Source organism: Ambystoma mexicanum, chromosome 2q (genome assembly GCF_040938575.1).
Source record: "Ambystoma mexicanum isolate Mex_15411 chromosome 2q, UKY_AmexF1_1, whole genome shotgun sequence".
NCBI lineage: Eukaryota > Metazoa > Chordata > Amphibia > Caudata > Ambystomatidae > Ambystoma > Ambystoma mexicanum.
In genome coordinates, this window is record NC_090924.1 from 778,917,702 (window position 1) to 778,938,542 (window position 20,841).

The window sequence follows — 20,841 nt, forward strand, 5'->3', positions numbered from 1 at the left end:
CTAGGGGAGAACCCCAGAGACGTAAAGTGCTATACCCCACCACTTTGATCCCCATCACTTTGCACACTACCTTGCATTTCTGTATATCTCTGCTAATACTGGAATCACTTAAATGTTTTAAATGCCTCTCTTGCACTGTTCTCATTTACTGTTTCGAGCTCCTTACCTACCACCCTCCATTTTAATGCATTAAATACTATTTTATTACAATGTTATGCAACAATCACTGGGACTGAGTTTCTTGCCGAAGCACCTTTCGGGCTCATTACAAGTCCCCCGGTAATTCCGACGGGATACCGGGGGACTGACCTACCACCCGATATCTCACTATTACCAGGATATTATGGGTGGCAGAGACGCCGGTAAATCCCCATCCCTATCGGACTCCATGGGATGGGGATCTCGCAATCACTGGCACTGGTAATACCGATGATTGCAGCAATTGTCTGCCAGTAGGGGCTTGGACTACCAGCAGGTCAGGCCTGCCGGTAGATCACAGACCCTACCGGCAGACTTGGAGTTTACCAGCACCTTATTCCCAGACCGGCAAACTCATAATGAGCCTTAAAGAATCACAAATGGAAATCTAGTGCATACTTCCTCTAGAAAGACAGACCCCCCTTTACCTGCTCCTTAAAGATGATTGGCTGTGTTTGCTAATATACCTATGTTGCAGTTTTGTTGTTTGTGAATGAGTCTTTTGCAAGTTTTGGGGCTCTGCTCAAAGTCATGAAAACAGGACTGATGTTACAACAATAAGAGAACAAAAGTGAGCTCCTTGCATCGGACCCACCAACAAAGGGGCTCCAGTGGTGGCCATTTCAGACCTAGAAATATAAGCACCAGGCCGCGTTATTAGGGAGCCGACTCGTTGCTTGGGGTAGCGAAAATCCTCGCAAGAATTTCATTAAAAACTGTGGTTGACGACAGGCAACAGGTTTCAAGTGTTTATCAATCGCTGACAAGGATATGTGGATTTGATATGCATGTGTGTATTCACTGACATGCAAACCGAATCACTTCAAAGTCCTAGAAATGGTTTAAAGAAGGACAAGGTGAATGGGGGCCGAGGAACATGCTTCTTGCACAGCAACACACATGTCTTGATCCAGATGCCAAAACATAGAAAGGGAGTGGTAGTGATAACGTGTTGCAGTGTGGACAGGTCATCAGGTATCATGCAGGAAAGCCTGTGCGAGGCAAAAAAAGGCCACAGCTGGTTATTGGCAATGCATAGCGCCAGTGGTGGCGATTCAGGCCATCAGGAACCAAAGCAACCACTATGTCCCATGTGGGTGGACAATAGGTGCTGCACGCTTTGGAACCATCTGTTCCCAATAAATATCTATTAGCACTATTAGCTCACAGAACAATAGTAGTAGGGACTCAGATGGACAAAGAGAAAACACAGTCATTTTTTGTTTATTTTTTAAAATTTATTTTATTTAATAGTTTGTTACAAACTTTAAAAAATGTTACAAAACACATGAAACACAATCAATTGCACATACAATTGTGCCAACATACTGCTAGCCTTTCATGGGCATAATCCCTCCATCATGTTTTTCTGATTTGTCTCATGCAACCTACAGATTTTCCTTAATTCATCAGTCTCTGATTTAATTGAATTAGATAAAAAGTTAAGGCAAATATCAACTTGTTATCCGTTCCTTCAGACATCACTGCCCACCAATCTTCCCCGCTTAGAGACGGTCGTTTAGCAATTTCAGACGCTAGATTTGCAGTTGTTAATGCTCTACGTTTTGTACAAAATAGCACCAGATGCTTCAACGTTTCCTCTGTTGTTGCACAGAATATACATCTGGGGTCCACTTTAGCACTTCTTTTTCTCAAGTTTTGTATCTCCTTGGTTTGAGAGGGATTTAACCAAATCTTCAAGATGACTTCTTCTTAGTCGATTGCAAGGGAACTTTCCAAGTATTTAGGCAGCTGGTTATGTGCCTTAAGCTTCTAGTGAGTTGTGCCGCATGCGTTTATGAAGTGCTGGCTGTTCTATCGTTTCACTCCAATCCTGCTGCCACAATTTTGTTTTCACTGCGTTTGTATTGTGTATCAAGACATCTTTGTTGGTGTTTAATTGCGTAAGGAGTGTTTCACAACGCTGTATCCACCTGCCTAATGTTGATTCACTTTTTGTCTATCGCTTGTGTATTCAAAATCTTACACTGCGGAAGACTGTTCGCTCCGATCACTTTCCTATATAACGACAGCGTGTTCCAAGTCACACTTGCCTTGATTGAGGTGAGACTTAACTCGTATCGGATGCAGGCTGTTGGTGTGCCTTTTGGTAAATGTAGAACTTTCCTCCAATATACGTGTTCACGCAAGGACCAAGTTAGATAGGAGCATCGCAGCATTGCTTCTGCGCCATGGATTAAGGCCGGTATCACTTTGACTTTGTAGAAATCTATGGCAGGTTTCAAAGTGAACTTTCCAAATTTTCTGTTTATCATTGCACCTTGTGCAGCTAATAGTTTGCACTGCATTTTGATTTTCTGAACCATTGGTTAATCATTGATATGCAAGTTAATGAAGACTCCCAGATATTGAGTCTGGTTTACGCATTTTACTGGTTCTTGCCCCAGCATCCATCAGTACTTTTTCTTCTGCATTCCTTCGGATCCTTTGAGATTTTTTAGAATTAGGATCTCTGTTTTGGCAGCGTTTATCACTAGGCCATTGTTCTCAGAATATGCTTTCAGAGCTGATAATTTGCGTTGTAGACCAACTGGAGTTACATCCAATAATACAATGACATCTGCATATAGCATGTAGCTCAGATGGTTTCCATTTATTTTTGGAGCAAAACGTTTTTGCTTCTTCCAGGGAACTGCCTACATCAACTATAAACCGATACCCTGATTTACCCAAGACTCTGAAGTATATATTCACAATAGAGCCACTACGTCATGTACCACATGGTCCTCAGGCCCACTCATGAAGATAGTAAGTCAGCCAGTCTTATTGCACTTTATGACATATACTTCAAGACTGAGAAGAGCAGTGGAAGAGTGATTGTTTTGAACATCTGGAGAATGTTGATAGTTTTGTAGTCAATCTGAGCTGCACACATGCATGGGGTGGTGCCCGTTGTGTATCCATTCAGGGGCCTGTATGAAGGTTTAGCTGTACCTTTTAGGTTCAGCACTACTCCCACGTTGTAGGTTTTCTCTCTCTGGATGAAGCAGAGTTGTCCAACTCCAGGCCTCGAGTGTCGGGATCCTGGTGGCTTTTCAGATTAGCCCTCGTTAATATTCATGAGAAGAAATGTGCATATATTTAGAATCATTGTACGCAAATTTAGAAACATGAATGTTAATGAGAGGAACCCTGAAAATCCGACATGTTTCTGGCCCTCGAGGCCTGGAGTTGGACAACCCTGCGGCTAAAGGTATGGGATTGTAGTGCAGCTCTGCTGGAGTTCAAGCTTTCTCTGCAGGCTTCAGCTGTGCAACAGTCTCCTTACAATGTGCAGCTGAATCCCTGTGGGGACTTTCCAGGTCAGCTGTCTCTGTAAAGAGAGGACATCCCCTTGCAGGTGAAGGCTGGAGAAAGAGGGGATAATGGAACAGGTGAGAGCAGGAGAAAGGCAGAGCAGGGCACGGATGATGGTGGGTTTCCCAGTTGGAGCCGAGAGAGCGGATAGAGACAGGGGCGGTTCCACGATTTGCAAGGCCTATTTGGCAATAGATGTGCCAGCCCCACTAATATACCTATTTATTGACATCAACAGCAGTGACATTACAGAAAAGGAAGTCACAGGGAGTGACATACATCTTTGGTACTCAGATTCGTTATGGGAGTTACATTGTACGAATGTGCCGTGAGTAAGCTTAGAGACAAAAAGCTTTGTCTAGTGATGTATATAAATGGTTACTACTATCAAGTAATATGGAGTAGCACAATAGTCTATTAAACCTATTAAACCAGAAGTGAGGTATTTTGTTGGGGATCTTACTGAATAACACCTAGGGGATTACATAGTTTTGGAGACAATGTTCAGTAAGAGAAAATTATTTGCATAGGATCACACACCATTGTTCATTTGGGAAGCTGGGAGTTGAGCCCAGTCCTCAATCTAGCCACAATTCTTACAGGCTGTTTTCGCACACATATGTGTTAATATTTGGATTTCAAGAGATAAAATAATAACTATTATTATAGAGATTATTTGGAAAGTACATATGATTTAATAAACCAAACGGGAAACTAGGTTAAGGAAAAAGAGTAGGATGTTATCATTATTTCCCCCAAGCTAAGCGGAAGACCAGAAGGACCAGTAATATGAGCCTAAAAAGTATCCTCTGGGTTTTGCAAATGTGTGCTCAAGACACAAGGACACAGAACAAACACACGTGTATGATAAGATCGCTGGCTCATAGTCAACGTTTGGCAAAACACCCACAGCTTGTTATTGTGTGACGTTAGGACAAGGTGAAGGTGCAAAAACAAGGAATCCTTTAAATGCATGTAAAATGAGCAGGCGTCATGCAAATAAACCAAGCAGGATAAAAGTGGGGATCAGCAGTGTTTTCTAAGACATTTTAATCATCTTGAGAGAACCCACATAATTAGGTTAGCTGACTGGAGCTGTGTGGGATCTTGAGATGGAAATGTGACTCATATTTCTTTCGGGGGACTTTTCCCAGACGATGGTCACTCCAATGAACACGCAGTGCTGTCTCTGCTATCTTAATCTACTGATGTTAAATTGGGCATGATTGCCCGGAAACATATCATGGACACTCAAGTGTCAGCGAGTAAGCGTTTGACTCTCAGACACAAGCTAAAGGAAGAGGTAAATAATGGAAGACACATTCAGATGTCTTGCTTTTGAATTGTGTGCAGGTGACAGGTTTTTATTGAATGGATTAACCCCTTGTTGGTTCAATGCGGTGTCTGTTGTCGTTCACCAAAGCTAGCAGTGAGGTGATGAGTCCTACCCAATATGGGTCGCTGAATGCAAGCCTTACCACTGGCAATGGCCTGCGTTCTGAATTCTTGGATCAGCTTGGGCATCTCTCTTTGGCACTGGCCTCCTCCATCCTGTTCCACCACTGTGCTCAGCCTTCCTATTTTCTCCCTAGGTTGCCTCCTTTGCACCAATGCCCACTTACCTCTCAGTCTCTCCACACCCAGCTCCCTGACTGCCTCCAATGCTCAGAGGCCTATAATGGAAATGAAAATGGATTCCAGGAGGCCAATGACCATTTCCGTGGCAGCCATCTTTTTTTGTAGTTTCTTTTTACATGAGAAATGGCTGTGCTCTCGCTAATGACCGTTTCCCATTGTAAGTAAAAAACATTGCCTGTAATGCCTGAGTACCGATAGCAATAACACCCTCCCTGGTGGGCTTCACTGGCTGTAAGTGGGGGTTTGACCTTGTTTAAGTTGATTTACGGCCCGGCAAAACCCGGAAAAGCCAGCAAGATCAGATATTGTTGCTCAAATTAAGGACTTCCCATTTCCATGTGCTCCTGACAGCCTAGAGTCATGTTAAACATCGTTTTGTGAGTTCCCCAAACGGATGAGCTGGGGTGTGGTGGAGAAGCAGCCAGAGTGTGAGGCCTTGTGCCTTTGCACAGGTGGCCTGTGACTGGATACCACCAGTGACAGACTGGAAGCATAGAAAAGCCAACAGCAGTAAGAGTGAGTGGAGCACACACAGTGCTTTAAGTGGGACGGGGCCAGGCGGGGCTGGGCCCCTGCAGATTAAAAAAAGGGGGGCTGAGCCAGAGCACTGCTGGGGCCCCCTAGTCCCACCACAACATTGGCAGGACAAATTGTACCACCGCAGCCGTGATCGTAGATGCACCTGCCATTAAGTCAGGCAAGCTGACAGAAGTGCCAGCCAGCCACATCTGTGGCTGGCTGGAACTTCTGTCAGTCAGTCTTACTTACTCCTGTGAACTCTCGTGCGAGGTGTCACAGGAGGACGTTACTGTCCTTTGTTCCCCCGCTAGGTCACTGAGGCGTCTTTGACCCTCGGCTAACCTGGGGACTCCGTGCAATAGCTCAAGGTTAATAAAAGATGGCTTTAAAAGTTCACAATTCAAGCCATATTTTATAAAGCTTTGCGGATGGACAAAGACGCCAAAGGCTTTGTCCGTCGTCAAAGCTTTATAAAAGATGGATTGAATTGTGCACTTTTCAAGCCATCTTTTATAAACATAGAAATCTTTAAAAAACATGGTTTGAAAAGTACGCAAGCCATAAGGTATGCACACAAATGTATTAATGTTAAATATTTGTGTGCGTACCTTACTATGGTTTGTGTACTTTTTAAGCCATCTTGAAGTACACAATGTGCGTACCTTACTATGATTTTTGTACTTTCAAGCCATCTTTTATACACATACCATAGTATATTACGCATACAAATATATAAATGCTTACATGCAAGTATATATTTGTTTGCGTACCTTACTATGGTTTGTGTACATTTTTAGGCCACGCCCCTCCCACAAGCCTAGCCATATGCATGTATATATTTGTTTGCGTACCTTACTATGGTTTGTGTACATTTTTAGGCCACGCCCCTCCCACAAGCCTTGCCCCCAAATGCCCCGCCCCCCCTCGGCTTCTAACCCCACTTAAAGCCCTGAGCACACATATAGCCCTGCTAACCCGGGGATGCAGACATGTAAGCAACGTGTCCAAGCTGCCCATATATTTATGAAAGACCCGAATGCGTATTATTGAATCCAGTGTGTACAACCCTGCCGTCACTGAAATAGACTAGAACCCCGCGCGGACTGCAGTGCTGCACTGTGCAGCTCCGTATAACGCTTTAAGTTTACATGTTTCAAAGATCTGAGCAGTTACGACACTCATGATATATATCGTCCCAAGAATGGATATTCATTGCCCGATAACAGACCGGTTTAAATAAAATCCCTGGCAGACCCGTTGTGACTCTGCATTTCTGTCGAAACTAGCATCCATCAAATGGGATATGTGTTTACACATAAGGGTTCCTTGAAAGTCGAAAGACATTTGGTCCTTTTATCTGTCACGCTTCAGCTGTGTCGAAAATTGCCATTTAAGGAAGGACACAACTGTGGGCCTGATTTACAAAAGGGGGCCAGACGTGTTTCCACACTTCATCTGAAGTCCCAGTTTATATTCTATTTCCATGGGATCTGTTAAGGAGCCGAGACTGCCAATTTTACCTTTCCCAGACATTTCACTTCACCCCTAAATAAGTAACTTGTGTATCCACCGCCATCTTGATACCCGTTCTTAACCTAAGCCCAGCACTTCAAGTCTTCTGGGTTTTTAATAAACAAACAGAAATTATTTAAATGCGCCCAGAGTGAAAAGTAGCTGTGTTGCCCAGTCCATCACGTCTGGGTTTTTAAAAACATTTGTTTTCACATTTTATTTTGTGTATATAATGAGCACCTTGCACTTCCCTCTTCCCACGCACTTGCGCGTTCTCAATGTGACTGGGCCTAGCAAGATCGTTGTATTTATTCTCCCTTGTTCCGCTCCCATGCCTCGTCGCGCTCTGAAACACATGTGTATAAGCGCGATACGAATAAAAGGCGGGCCATGCAACACATCCAGGGCCAGTTGGAGCTCCTGCATACCCGAAAGGTGGGTCATGCGCTCATGAGAACGAAACAAAGATACTGCATCCTTGCCAACAAGGCGGATACCCTACTCGCTTGGCAACTAAGGAAGGTGATCTGGGAAAGATCCATCTTGGCGCTGATAGACCCCTCTGGTGCCCGGAAAACGACCAACGACGAAATGGGTGAGATTATGAGATCCTTTTATCAGGACCTATACACAACCAGTGCCCCATCAGAGGAGGACCAAGAACTATACCTTCAGAGGGTATCCCTTCCGCGTCTGTCTGAGGAAGCCCAGGAAGCACTGGACCTGGATATCTCACAGGAGGAAGTGCTACTGGCCATCAAACAACTCCCCAAGAACAAAGCACCAGGCCCGGATGGGTATACTGAAGCCTTCTGTAAGAGATTTCAACATACCCTGGCCCCCAGGGTTACACGCCCCTTTAACACCTTCAAATCAAGGGGTAATATCACAGCGTCAATGAATGAGGCAAAACTGCTCTTTTTGAAGCCAGGTAAAGCTCCCACCCTCCCAGGATCTTATGGACCGATAGCTCTCATTAATCTTGATACAAAGCTTTTTACGAAAGTCCTAGCAAATAGGTTATCAGAGCACCTGTCTTCTCTGGTGGATGCGGACCAGCCGGTTTTTGTCCCTACAAGGCAAGCAGCGGATAATACCAGGAGAGTGTGCCACATAATAGAAACGGCCGATCGCACTGACATCGAGGCTATATTATTTGCCCTAGATGCTGAAAAGGCTTTTGACCGTGTCGAGTGGTCACAGCTCTTTCGAACAATGACACATATGGGCTTTGGGGACTCCTATATGGGTATGTTAAAAGCAAACTATAGAAGTCCATCCCTAAGAATCACTGTTAACAGCTTCCTGTCCAAAATTGTCACGCAGACGAGAGGCACAAAGCAGGGGTGTCCGCTGTCGCCTCTCCTGTACGCCCTGTTTCTAGAGCCTCTCCTAGCAAGGATTCAACAGCAGCGCCTAATCAAGGGTGTGCAGATGGGCAGGGTGGAACACAAAACAATGGCATTCGCCGATGACATGCTACTGGCACTGACCGACCCAGCCAGATCCCTCCCCACACTGATGAGCAAGCTGGAGCCATTTGGAGCCATTTCAGACCTCAAAATAAACAAAAATAAATTAGAGATACTGAATCTATCGGCTGACCCCGTGACCATCTCAAACTTGACCCAGGAGCAGGGAGTCCAGGCGGCACGAGGCAAGATCACCTACCTCGGAGTGAAGCTCACCTCCAAGACAAGTCAACTATACGCTGCAAACTACCCGGAATTGCTCAACCACCTCCAAAAGCTGCTGACGAGATGGACGCCACTGTCCACATCGTGGTGGGGCGCATCTCGGCGGTGAAGATGACGACCCCCCTAAAGTCCTGTACTACTTCCAAGCCCTTCCAATCAGGCTTCCCAGGTCTTTCTTTCACTCTCTAAATAAAATGCCATCTGCATACATTTGGCAGTGCAGAAGACCGAGGGTGGCAATGGCCACATTGACAGCAGCTGTTAAGGAGGGAGGCCTGGCCTTTCCACACTTAAAGAGGTATTACGAAGCGGCACAGCTGTGCGTTGTTAAAGAGTGGGTGGCAGATTATCCACAGACCAAATGGGCAATGCAGGACATAGCTGTGGCTGGGGGCCCGCTCTCGAACCTCTTGTGGTCTCACAAGAGGTACAGACACATGAACACGTGAATAAGTGAAATACTGGGCGCTCCTCTCAACGCATGGTACTCGGCAGTAAGGAGATGAAGCCTGACGACGCACCCCTCTCCATTTACGCCGCTTTTTCACAATCCCGATTTTCCACCGGGGATGGACCCGAAGGCTTTTATGTCATGGAAACAGGCGGGCTGTACCAGAATTGGAAACATATACAAAGGCAGGACAATCAGGTCGTTTGAAGATTGCGTACAAGAACTGGGAGTGGCAAGGGCAGAGAAATACTGATATGTTCAATTGAGTCATTGGCTGTCATCCCGGACCAACGAAAAAGCAGGAACGAGAGTTCTTACGCAATTTGAGACTTATCTGATAACTGACCCAGGTACGCACGGGTTCATATCAAATCTTTACGCACATCTGAACTCGCAAGGGGAAGAAGTATGCTGGTTGTACATGAAGAGGTGGGAGGGGACGCTGGGGATGGAAATTCCGCGCTGTCACTGGGAGGGAACCAGGCGAAACGTCACCACTTTGACAAATTCCATCCACCTGAGGGAAATGTGGCAAAAAGTTCTACTCCAATGGCAAATTACCCCAAAGAGGCTGAAAGACATGTATCCTAACACGGACGGTCTATGCTGGCGTGGATGTTGTCAAGAAGGAGAATGGAAACATATCTGTAGAGCCTGCCCGAGCATCATCCCCTTCTAGAACGAGGTCAAGGCGCAAGTGGGGAAAATGGGCCAGGGGGCTGAAAAGCTAGGGGACAGCATATGGCTGGCCGGATTATCGGACCCCACACAGAAAACACACTCCAAGCGCTAACAGAAGGTGATTATGGTTCTTGTTTTTGCGGCCTGGCTGGTCATAACCCAAGGCTGGAAGCAGCAGATGCCACCGACACAACTCCAATGGCTAAGAAAGGTATGGCACTTTATAACTATTGAATGGGTAACATGTAAATTGTAGGAAACCACTGAGAACTTTCATATGAACTGGGGTCCAATTCTACAATATCTTCAGAGTGACTATATGCTCCAATGGTGCCCTCATAACATTGGTATCCTCAATATGTTCTGAAGCCTAAACTAGTGTCCTTTTCATAAGACTGGTTGCAAAGTTAGGTCGTCTCGAGCCTAAGGGAAGCAGGGGCAGGGGGAAGGGCACGAGGGAGGGATGTTATTGATGTTGATCCTTGTTGTATTTTAAAATCAATAAAAAGATAATAAAAAAAATAATATATCAAAATCAATATCAAAGCACAAGCTGAGCCGAGCTTGAAAGCAACTGAGTACATCACTATGGGTTACAGCCAACCTTGATAAGTGCTGAGGATGAGGATGCTCGTCATATTTGCATAGACAAGCATAATAGCCTGGCAGTTAAGGGGTTAAGCGATTACTGCAGAGAGCAGTCCTTACAACATGTATTGCAGGCATATCATTTGGTTAGCAGGCAATAGATACCCTTTACAGCAGATGGGGAACATATAGCAAGGCTTGAAGGAGGTGTGCTGGTGGAAGAAGGGATCTGGCAGTAGAGCGCGGTTGCCAAGAGGGGCTGGGCTCGCGGGTTAGGGGTGTATCTTGAGGGTTGTGAAGAAGATGCTCCTTGAAGAGAAGGTTCACCATGTTTTTTTGCATTAGGTTGGGAGTGAGTGTGACGTTGACAGGTGTGAGCATCCACAGTCGCAGGGCATAGACCGAGAAAGCCTGTTTCATGGTTATTTTGCGCCCGCATTTCTGCTGCTTTGGTGTCACCAGGTCCTGACTTTGGGTCATGCTCTGAGAAGCAGAAATTTGCACTTTTGTCCGGCCGCAGGGAGGGAGCGTGGATGGGGACGGTTTTGCATATGATGCCGCTGGCATTGGAAGTGCTTCGTTAGTGAAGTAGCAGGCAGTGCCGTTTCATGAGTGTGGACACTACATGGTAGTATTTCCTGAGACATGTGGTGCAGTGGCATTGTGAACACTTCTCATAAGTACTTGCTAGGGTGGTGGCAGGTAAGTTGGTGAGAAGGTTCCTTCCTCCATCCAGGTGGGGAGGACTCGGTCCTTTAGGCACAATGTAAAATTGGGGTCTGGTAGGAAGGACTGGATTGTCTGCATGAGGGGTAGTCGGTACTGCCTAGGTTTTCTTTGCAATGTCAGTTGCTGCCATCTGAAGCTTGTATTACCCAATCAGGGGGGGCGGGGCAAAACAAAGCCAGAATAGCCCCATCCGTAGTCTCCCACAGATAATGAGTAAAACTTGTTTAATTCTCTAACTTCAAGTAGGGACATTTTGAGCAGTTGGAAAGGATGGGAGACGATCCCACTGTTTAAAAAGGTAGATAGCAACATAACCCCCAGCTATCGCCCTACATTTTTAGTAGATGATGTTGCAAATATATATATGGGAAATTTCTTCTCTAGAGTTTGGAAAATCAGGCAACGGTTTCTGCAGCCATGTCGGATTTGCAATCAGGGAAAACACATTGGATTACTGCTCTTCGCTGAGGACCCCCAGTCACAACTGGACACATTTGGAAATCTGTGCTTCTTAGTGGGGCTTGAGATAAATATAGCCAAAGCTTTAGTTTGACAGCCCAAGAGATAGAGAACATGCCAGAGATAAGGTTTGGTGGACAATGCATTGAAACTGTTGCATGTTTTCATTAATTAGGGGTGCAGGTTTGTGAAAATGGTGTGTGAATTTTGACACAGACTAAGCAAGCAGGAGTCATTGTGTACTTCATCTTGGCGGGAGGTAAATCGGGCCAGGCCTGGGAGTATGTCATGCCCAAGCTCTGGTGGTGGCATAATATGTGGAAGACCTTTGGGATGTAGGGAAATTAGAGACATTAGACAGACAAGCAAATGGTGTTTCAACATCTGTAGCGTGCCCTTAATACCCGCTCCATTTGGAGATGGGGTTAAGCTGGATCATCTATGAAGCAAGAAGCACGCCTTTACGGCTTTGGCTGAGAATATGGAGACATCCATCTGTACGGGTGTACGTTCCAGGCGTTGGAAGATGTAAAGTCCCAAATTGGAGTCTTTTCTCTTCCGTGGGAAGATATGTTCGACTTATGATTCAGAACTTGAATGAAGATGATTTTTGGACTAACTGGAGGCATCTTAAAAAATATCTGTAACAGGTTTTTTTTTTAAAGTTTATTGGTAGACTGTGGTAGTGCTGTTCCATTTTCTGGAAAGACACCCACATCAGGGGCTGTGAAAACTATCTGACTCCTGTTGAATCTTTGTACTCCAAATCTCTGCTATTTAAATGTAGACTTGGAATACTCCTTGTTGCACCTTTTACTTCTAGGTGGGCAGGTAGTAATGGGCTGTTCAGTATTCTTTGCGGAAGCACGTGTGAAGGTGTTGTGCATTTCATATTCCTTTGCCCTGCTTATGCAGTCCCCACGAAAATACTTTAAAAACATTTCTTTATTCACACAATTAGACTAGCTATTCAATTATGTTATTAGTTTGATAATGTTGCTTTCAGTGTGAGTGTAGCTACTTTTCGAGTGATAGCTTTGGCCATTCACTCTAGAAGAATCATCAGCCTGTAATTGTGTTATATTTCTTGATTTCCCGGTGGTGTTGAAAATGTATGGTAAATGTAATATCTAATGGTTGAATGGAAAAAAATATTGACAAGTGAAGTAGTGATAGCCAGGGTCGGACTGGGGCATAACATTGTCTCGGCACCAATGAAAAAGTGTCCCACATTTGCAAATGGCAATTCATTCCTTTTGTGACGGACTGCTTGAATAATAACCAAGGGGAGTTTTTTGATAAAATGTGATGAAAATTGTGCAATTTAAATAATATTTATTTAGCAACAATGGTCAAAACTACTAGCCGCATAGTGAAGTAACTCATCAGACTGCCCCTCATTGGCCAAAAAGCGGCCCACTTTGACCGAAAAACTGGCCCACCCCAACATTTGGGTGTTTCGATTCGGGCATTGCCCTATTGCCCTATAGGCCAGTCCAAGCTTGGTGATAGCCCTTTTTGGGACTGCAATATTAATTTAAGTTTGTAGTAATATTTCATTGGGTGCTCTAGGGGATTTTAATTCTTCTTATTGCAGTTTTTAAACTATATATTAATGTGTGATTTGTATACAGTTATTTTGTATTAATCTTATATGTTTACATTTTTAAACGATAATTATCAAGTTGTTTTATGTTCATGTTTAATTGTGTTGTTTTTAAGAACTCTCAAATAAAAAAAACATGAATTGATTATGATGAGTTAAAAACTCCTCGGATTCAGCAGGCAATCTCCTGAGAAGAAGTAGTACTAGAACAACACTGGCCATTGTTATATATCTATTACATAATCATTATATTTGTATTGTGCAAACCAAGATTGGGAGAAATGGAGCACTGTACAGGTCATAGAGCTAAGCATTGGTAGTGAGAAGTCAAGATTAGTTATAATTATCACAGTATGAAATATGGACGGTGTGTGCCCAGGATACCTGGAATTTATGTTTCATCAAGGTGTTGCTGTAAGAAACAGGTCATCAGTTCTCTCCTGAACTGAAGGACACTTGGAACAGTGTGCCTTGCCATTGGGAGTTCTAGAGGACTGAAGCTTAGCATGGGAAGTGCTTCCTAACATTTGAATTGCAAGAAAGTGTAGTCTCTAGTCTGCTGATGGTCTTACTGCGAGATGAGTGTGTGTTTTCAGCTTGGCTGTCAGGTGGGCCAGCAGTTGCCTTGTAGGCGAGACACATAGTTATGAACCATATCCTAGCTGGGACGGAGAACCCGTGTAATTTGCACAGGTGGGAAGATTTGGTCACGTTTCCTAGGGTCGGTGATGAGGGGGAGCAGTTGCATGGCGGGCCGCTTTGATGCGGGTCAGGTGAGCAGCCGGAAGCTCCTCTATGACCACTAGCATCACGAGGGCTTGCACCACCATTCAGAAGTCCTGGCACAAGAGTGAGGGCTTGTTCTTGAGAGGGATGTGATACCAAGCTGTATGAGCCTTTTAAACGATGTGTTGTTGGAAGGATAGATTGCTATCCACAATGAAGAATAGGCAGTTCTCTAAGTGGATGAGTTGAAGGTCGAACATGTCCAAGCACATTTCAGCTAGCTACTTTTAATGTGTTCCTGCTTGGAGCGGTTGCCCAAGAGTACAAATTCAACGTTGCTGTGGTTAAGTTTAAGTAGGGCCTTATCATCTAAATTTGAATGATTTCAAGGCATGAGAAAAGTGAGTGATATTTGGTGGGGTCTTGACCTTTAGGTACAACATTGTATCATCTGTGTACTGGTGTTTCCCAATGCTTTGGTTGTCTAGGAGAGTTCTCAGTGGTTCCATATTGAGGTTCAAAATGACATGGGAGAGAATGGAACCCTGAGGGTCATACCAAGTGATGGTGCAGTCTTTTGACCTGTGGGATTCCACGTGGACAGCCTGGTGAGTGCCAGACAGGAAGGATGTGGTCAGTGCCAGAGAAACCTATCCTGTGTGCAAGCAGGGTGAGTGTTGTGTGATGGTTAACCATGTGAAGCACAACCAAGAGGTGCAGAAGGACTCGCAGGCACAAGTCCCTTTTTATTGATAATCTGAAGAGTGTCATCAACCACTGGAATGGTGGCTGTTTCAGTGCTACATTCGGGGCAGATCCCAGAAAGGCAATCCCTGAGCAGACCAAGTTTCTTGATTTATGCAAGTAGTTGATTAGTAACTACCTTCACACTGACTTTGCCGATAAACGGAAGGATCATGATTGGCCAGTAGTTTGCTAGGTCTTCTGGTCCACAGGCGTTTCCTTCTCAGGATTGGTTGTCTGAACCCTGCATTTTGGATGTTCAGGAACATACCCTTGCAGTAACGAGAGAGGCATTGACCATATCCAAGAAGAGTATTAGGGCAGGACTGATACGATGTTTTAGGCTGGTGGCCAGTAGAATGTCGTCAGTGTAAGAGAATGGTTTTAAAGATGCAAGCGTGTATGAGAGATCCTGAGAGTGGAGAGGAGTCAGTATCGAGTTGAATGGTACATGGTAGGGCATAGGGTGGTGGTCAGATGATTTGGAGTTCTCAAAGTGGAGTCTGAACCATTTCTCTAACTGATTCAAAGCACATACACCTATGCATAGTTTTTAATGCACATAACCAAATTCTTGCCCAAATGTTCCATTTCATGTCAGAAATCGGTGTATAAGTGTTTTTATGGGGGTTCCTTTTGGTAGTTGCTTCCAACTGAAACCGTTACATGGTAACCACTATCTTTACAAATGCGGAAAAAAACAACTGTGTATATTATATCAGTGGCAAGGCGTCCATTTTAAGCTAGCCTTTCTATTAGTTACCTTAACCAATTCCCAGGGATGAGTGGTACCCCAGCGCTTTGAGTAGCTTCCTTTGTATGTGGTGTTATTATGATTATGTCACATGTGCTTATCCTAGGGATTGTTTTCTGACACTCAATCAATCAACTGTGGCAGCATAGATTATGCGCGGAGTTTATGGTCGATAAGGGAAACACATTCATCCCCAACATGTGTTCCTTATGACACTTAATACGCTGTACCGTGTACATATTGCACTGTTTAAGAAAGTCAGGCACAACCCAACCAAAAATGCACCTCACCTCTGGTCATTACAATTCCGGCAAGGGCTTTGTGGCATGTGTGCAGGGAAGCAGCACTGTCCGTCACTTCCTGGAACTTCTGCGTCACCAGGTGGTAGATGGAGTCTGCAAAATCCTGAAAGACACAATGAATCAAAGATGATCTTACTGAGGGTGTGGAGCGGGCGAGTGAATCACAATTAGCCGCCTACAACAGAATCGCATGTCCAAAATAAGCCGTATGGTGAAACATTAGTGTTGTTGGAGGTAAGTGGCTTCATCAGGGCCAAATCCGGCGGATGGTAAATAAGCACCACACGCCTGCACAGACCCCGTACACCGGGTGCATTTTCAAACGCTAGAGGAGGAGCTTTAAAGGGCCTATTTTCAATGGAATACAAAACACATTTTTCATCTAAAAATGTTTTTCCCACACATGCAGAAAGGTAGTTCTTTGGAAACTTCATTTAAAAATGTTTAATTGACAACATCTTAGAAACAAGGAATTCAAAAGAGAATGGACCCTTTTTGTAGGGATGCACCACCATTTCTCCTCTATTCTGTTGTTTCTTCTGAAAGTATGATTGCCTTGGTTGCCTCTACTTTTACAGATTTTCTGGTGTGCCTGTTGTGGCTACCACTCAGCTGCGATGCAAAACATACAAAGCACACACACAGCTAACTTGATACCTTGTGTAGCAGTGCCTTGGGTAACAAACAGGCTGCTTCTAATGAAGTTTGGTGTTATGTCACAGGTATATTTAGTGAAAGGCAGACTGTGATACATGGACTATTCCCCAGCAAAGGTACAGGGGAGAGTAACGGCTCCTAAGCACTGTACTGAACCCCACACTACTTCCGGTGCAGTCGTGATCTGGTCATTGGTGAAACAGGCACCCACATTAATTGTTTAACTCCTTCATCTCTTAACGTTGCGCGAGACGAGGGCGAGCTTTACTCTTCGGGGATTTGTGATCAGTACGGAAGCGTCCAAAGAACAATAGCAGAGGGGTGCAAAAATAAAATGAGTGCTTATTTTAATTTAATGTTATTGTGCATCTGTAAGGGGCTTATACATCAAGTAAATTGTGTTTCAAAGCAGCCACAGGGCAGCAGGGAGGGAACATGGGAATGAAAGGCAAATAAAACAATGAAAGATAGAGGTGGACCTACTAGGGCTTGCAGGCATTCAGAACTTGCAAGTGCAGAGAGAGGGGATGAGGGAGTGGGGATTAAGTGCTGGGTGTACCAAGAGGGAAGTGCCAGAGAGTTAGCTGCTGAGAAGTGCCTAGGTGAGACTGGTCAGCTGCCAATACATTTGTAAGTGCAGGCCTATGGTGGCATATGCCAGTGGGTGCCAAGGCAAGTGCTGGGAGCGGGTGGAGTCTGGAGGTGATTGGGTGTGAGCGGCCAGGATCCAGGAGGACACATAAGGGCCCTGGTCACCAATCTCAGCAACTGTGTTAGCAGAGGAGGAAGGGAGGGAAGGAGGAGGTGAAAAGGCGAGTCTTGAGGAGCTGTCCGAATCTGTCTCAAGACGGAGAGGAAGGGGGAGGCAGTTCCGTAGGAGGGAGCCTGCTGAGGAAAGAGATCGTCCACCAGCTCGCTGTTTGGCAAAGCGCTTGACACACAAAGAGTTCACACAAGGTGCTAATAAAATGTAGATACTTTACTAAAACACCGACACGTTAAAATACTAACAACACCACCCCTGTAACGCAAACACAGATCAAGTTATATGTAGATATTAAAGTGGGTGACACAGAGTATAAATGACAGGAGGGAGGAAAAACAAGCAGAAATGCAGAAAAACAAGCAAAACACAAACTTCTTACTTGTGCATGTCTTTTAAAATAGGGAAGGGCGACCTAACTATTTGTAGGCCCCAATGTATAAAGACCATGGGGTCAGAACATAAAAAAGGGTTTTGAGGGCCTCTTTCCATTCACAACCCTACCCTAGTATTTTGAAGTGGATGGACAGCCTTAAGCTGCTCTTATTAGTTTATTTTCAATGCTGTGAGTTGTGGCTTGAAGCAGGTGAGCAGCTCAACTGGATTCCAGCAGGGGTGCACATTTTGCTGTCCATGGGCAGTTCATGGATCTCCATACTGTTCCCTTTCACTGTGTGGTGGTTCTGGTTATTGCAGCTCGATTTCTCGATTGGCGGCTCGAAAATGCAAAGCAAGTGATTTCGTCATTATGGTTCAATATTGAGAGTCAGTCTTGAACATACAGGATTGGCAGTGAGTTGCCTCTACTTCACGGTTTGACACGGTTCCACTGGTGGCTCGATACAGCGAAGCGTAGCTTCACTCATAGGTGATGAATCAATAGAATAGCGTCACCCGCTTGAAGGTCGTTTGATTTTGACTTGATTGGCTTCATGTAGCTCAAATCAGGAAATTCTGGGTTCTGTAACTGGCATTGCCAAAGGCAGCACTTTTGGGCTTGCAGAGGACACTGGCCCCCTTTAGATAATGATGCTTGGATCTGCTTTTCCGAGTCAGGGAAGCACTCCAGAGGTGCTTTCAGGGCCTCTTGTCAGTAGCAGACGGGTTTCCTTCTATCAGGTCCCCTTTGTTGTCCCTCAAAGGCAGCTAGGGGGAGATCTGCTAGCTCTACTGGTGATCATGTCTTCACCCTACGCAAAAGTGTTTGCTGAGCCATTCAAATCCATGGGTTGGGGTGATTGACACTGATTGGATGAGGACACAAACCAATGACACTTCGACTAATCAGGTCCTTAGAGCACAGTTTTTTTTTTTTTTTGGGATCAGTGCACTGTTTATGTAAGGACAAAAGACCACCCTCTTAACTATACACTCTGCCAAACTTTGGCACTCCATCCATAAATCCACCACCTCCACCAAGGACTTGCTATCTTTCAGAAGGAAAGTGAAAACCTTCCCCTTTCAAAGCAATATTTCCTAAGGCCCTATCTGCTTTGTTTCCTTCTTACCATCTTTACCTGGACGAGAGCTGAAATGCCTCTGGGTGGTAGCACCTTTTCCCCTCACATTACACAAAATACAAAATTAAAGAGCTGTGACTAGAAGCACACATTGTGGATGGTCACAGCGCTTGTTTAACATGCCAGTCTACCTCAGAGACCACTTGACAAATGCAGGCCAAAACCATGTCCTCTTCCCCAGTTAGCTACTGCTTGATATTATATTGTGTTTGAAAAGGGTGTGGTAGTTTGACTTCTGGTGCACAGAATGCTATTGGGAAAAGGGCCATCTTTGCTTTGTTGTCGGGTGTCTGTCACTGTCCAATCTCTGCAAGTGTACAAAGGGATTCCTCAATGATAGAAAAGTTGGTCCAGTTCTGTTTTCTGGCCACTCTTCCTGAAGGGATATGTCCTCCACTGGTTGGTTTCCACATTGCTGTGGCACAGCCACTGGTGCGGCACTGCTATTGCTATCCATGACACAAACCATTAGTTGTGTGAGTAGGCCTTGGGGCAGTACTAAAGGTTATTGACTTGTGATCCACGAAGAAGGAAATGACTCATTCTGGACAAAGAGTTATGCATGGCAGCATAACAGGGGATCAAAAGTGAAGCTATACCCCACTTATCCTGCATAGGTGCTGAACAATCCTATGCATTGCTGTTTAGGCCAGTATACTGTTTACACTGCATGTAGGTGCACTGCCATCTATCCTCTTGTCCATCTTCTAGTGCCTCCGACTTATCAACTAACCCACCCCTGTTGTCCCCCTACCTCCAAACGGCTCTAAAGAGAAAGAGCAATGCACCCCTGCTGTCTGCATTAGGCACAGCGATCAACAACTAAAAATACGGGTGGCACTTATCATAATGTGCCGTCACAATGTGTAAATAGCATTCAGGTATGTTGCCTACCTCCTCATGCCTCTCTGCTAGAGCCTGCAATGATGTTATCTTGTGTTCCCTTTCAATAGAACAACAACCTTTAGAAATACAGTACCAATGATTAGCATGGTTTGCACGCGGCTCATTTTAAAAGTCAGCCTTTAAGCAAGGAAATCTGCCACAGGAGGGAGGAAGAAAGGACTCCGCCATTAGTGATTGGTCCATACTGGCAGCCTCCTTATGTCTGTAGGCATATCCGTTCATCGTTTTGTCGCCCAGCCATTCTTTGACACAACTCCAAAATAGGTTTTGTTGAGATGGCTTCCTGCATCAGAGGATCCGCTTGCTCCATGGCTCCTCCTCTGATGCAGACACGGAGACAGAGGAGAACGGGGAGTGGACCCATTCAGTGGTTCTGTTTTCCTGGGAAACAATGGCTGCCTGTCGCTGCTTTGTTTATAACGGCTGGCAATTCATGCAACAAGAACCGTTGAAGGGTTTGTGAATGTTGACCCTGGAGGACATCATGCCACAGCCATCCAAGCAGAGAGAACTAAGGGCCTGATTTCCATAAATGTTTTCAATGGGACTTGCCATGTTGAAACATGTTTGTAAATCAGGCCCTCAGTGTCCAATAGCATTTGATTGAAAGATACAGTTTTCAAAAAACAGTGGAAGTTTTGAATATTTTCCTCTCCTCCAATGTAAGACAAATGTAAAAAGAGAGAGAGTGACGGATTGGACGCTTTCCCGCTCACGTATCCTCGTTCATCCGGAAGAGCAGCTTTCTTTTTCATGGACCCTTCTCTGCATTATTGCCTTCCACTTCAGTCTGTGACCTTTCACCACACTTGGCTGCCCCCTCCTTCCTCTGCCCAACTCTTGGAATTATTTCTCAGATTTCTCCTCTGACATCTACTTGTTAGTTTCCCCTCTAAAGTATTTGAACAATCTTCCCTTTTCTAACGTTTCAGACTACCAAGATACTTGTTCTGACGCTGACCTCCGTTTTTCTATTACTCCCCCTTTACTCTTAGTCTTTCTACTTCTACTCTTTCATCCCTACAATCTTCAAGACCACTCTTTATCTCCTCTTTCATCCCCTGCCATGTTCC

General features: G+C 44.9%; 1 protein-coding gene across 1 annotated transcript in view; it reads right to left on the bottom strand.

Annotated features, from left to right (window-relative positions):
* Window positions 1-20,841, bottom strand: part of ADARB2 (adenosine deaminase RNA specific B2 (inactive)) — a 1,587,200-nt gene that overhangs the window by 280,052 nt on the left and 1,286,307 nt on the right. The window contains exon 4 of the mRNA XM_069648017.1: window positions 15,911-16,025. Coding sequence (XP_069504118.1) covers window positions 15,911-16,025 — 115 coding nt within the window. The remainder of the gene's footprint in view (window positions 1-15,910; window positions 16,026-20,841) is intronic.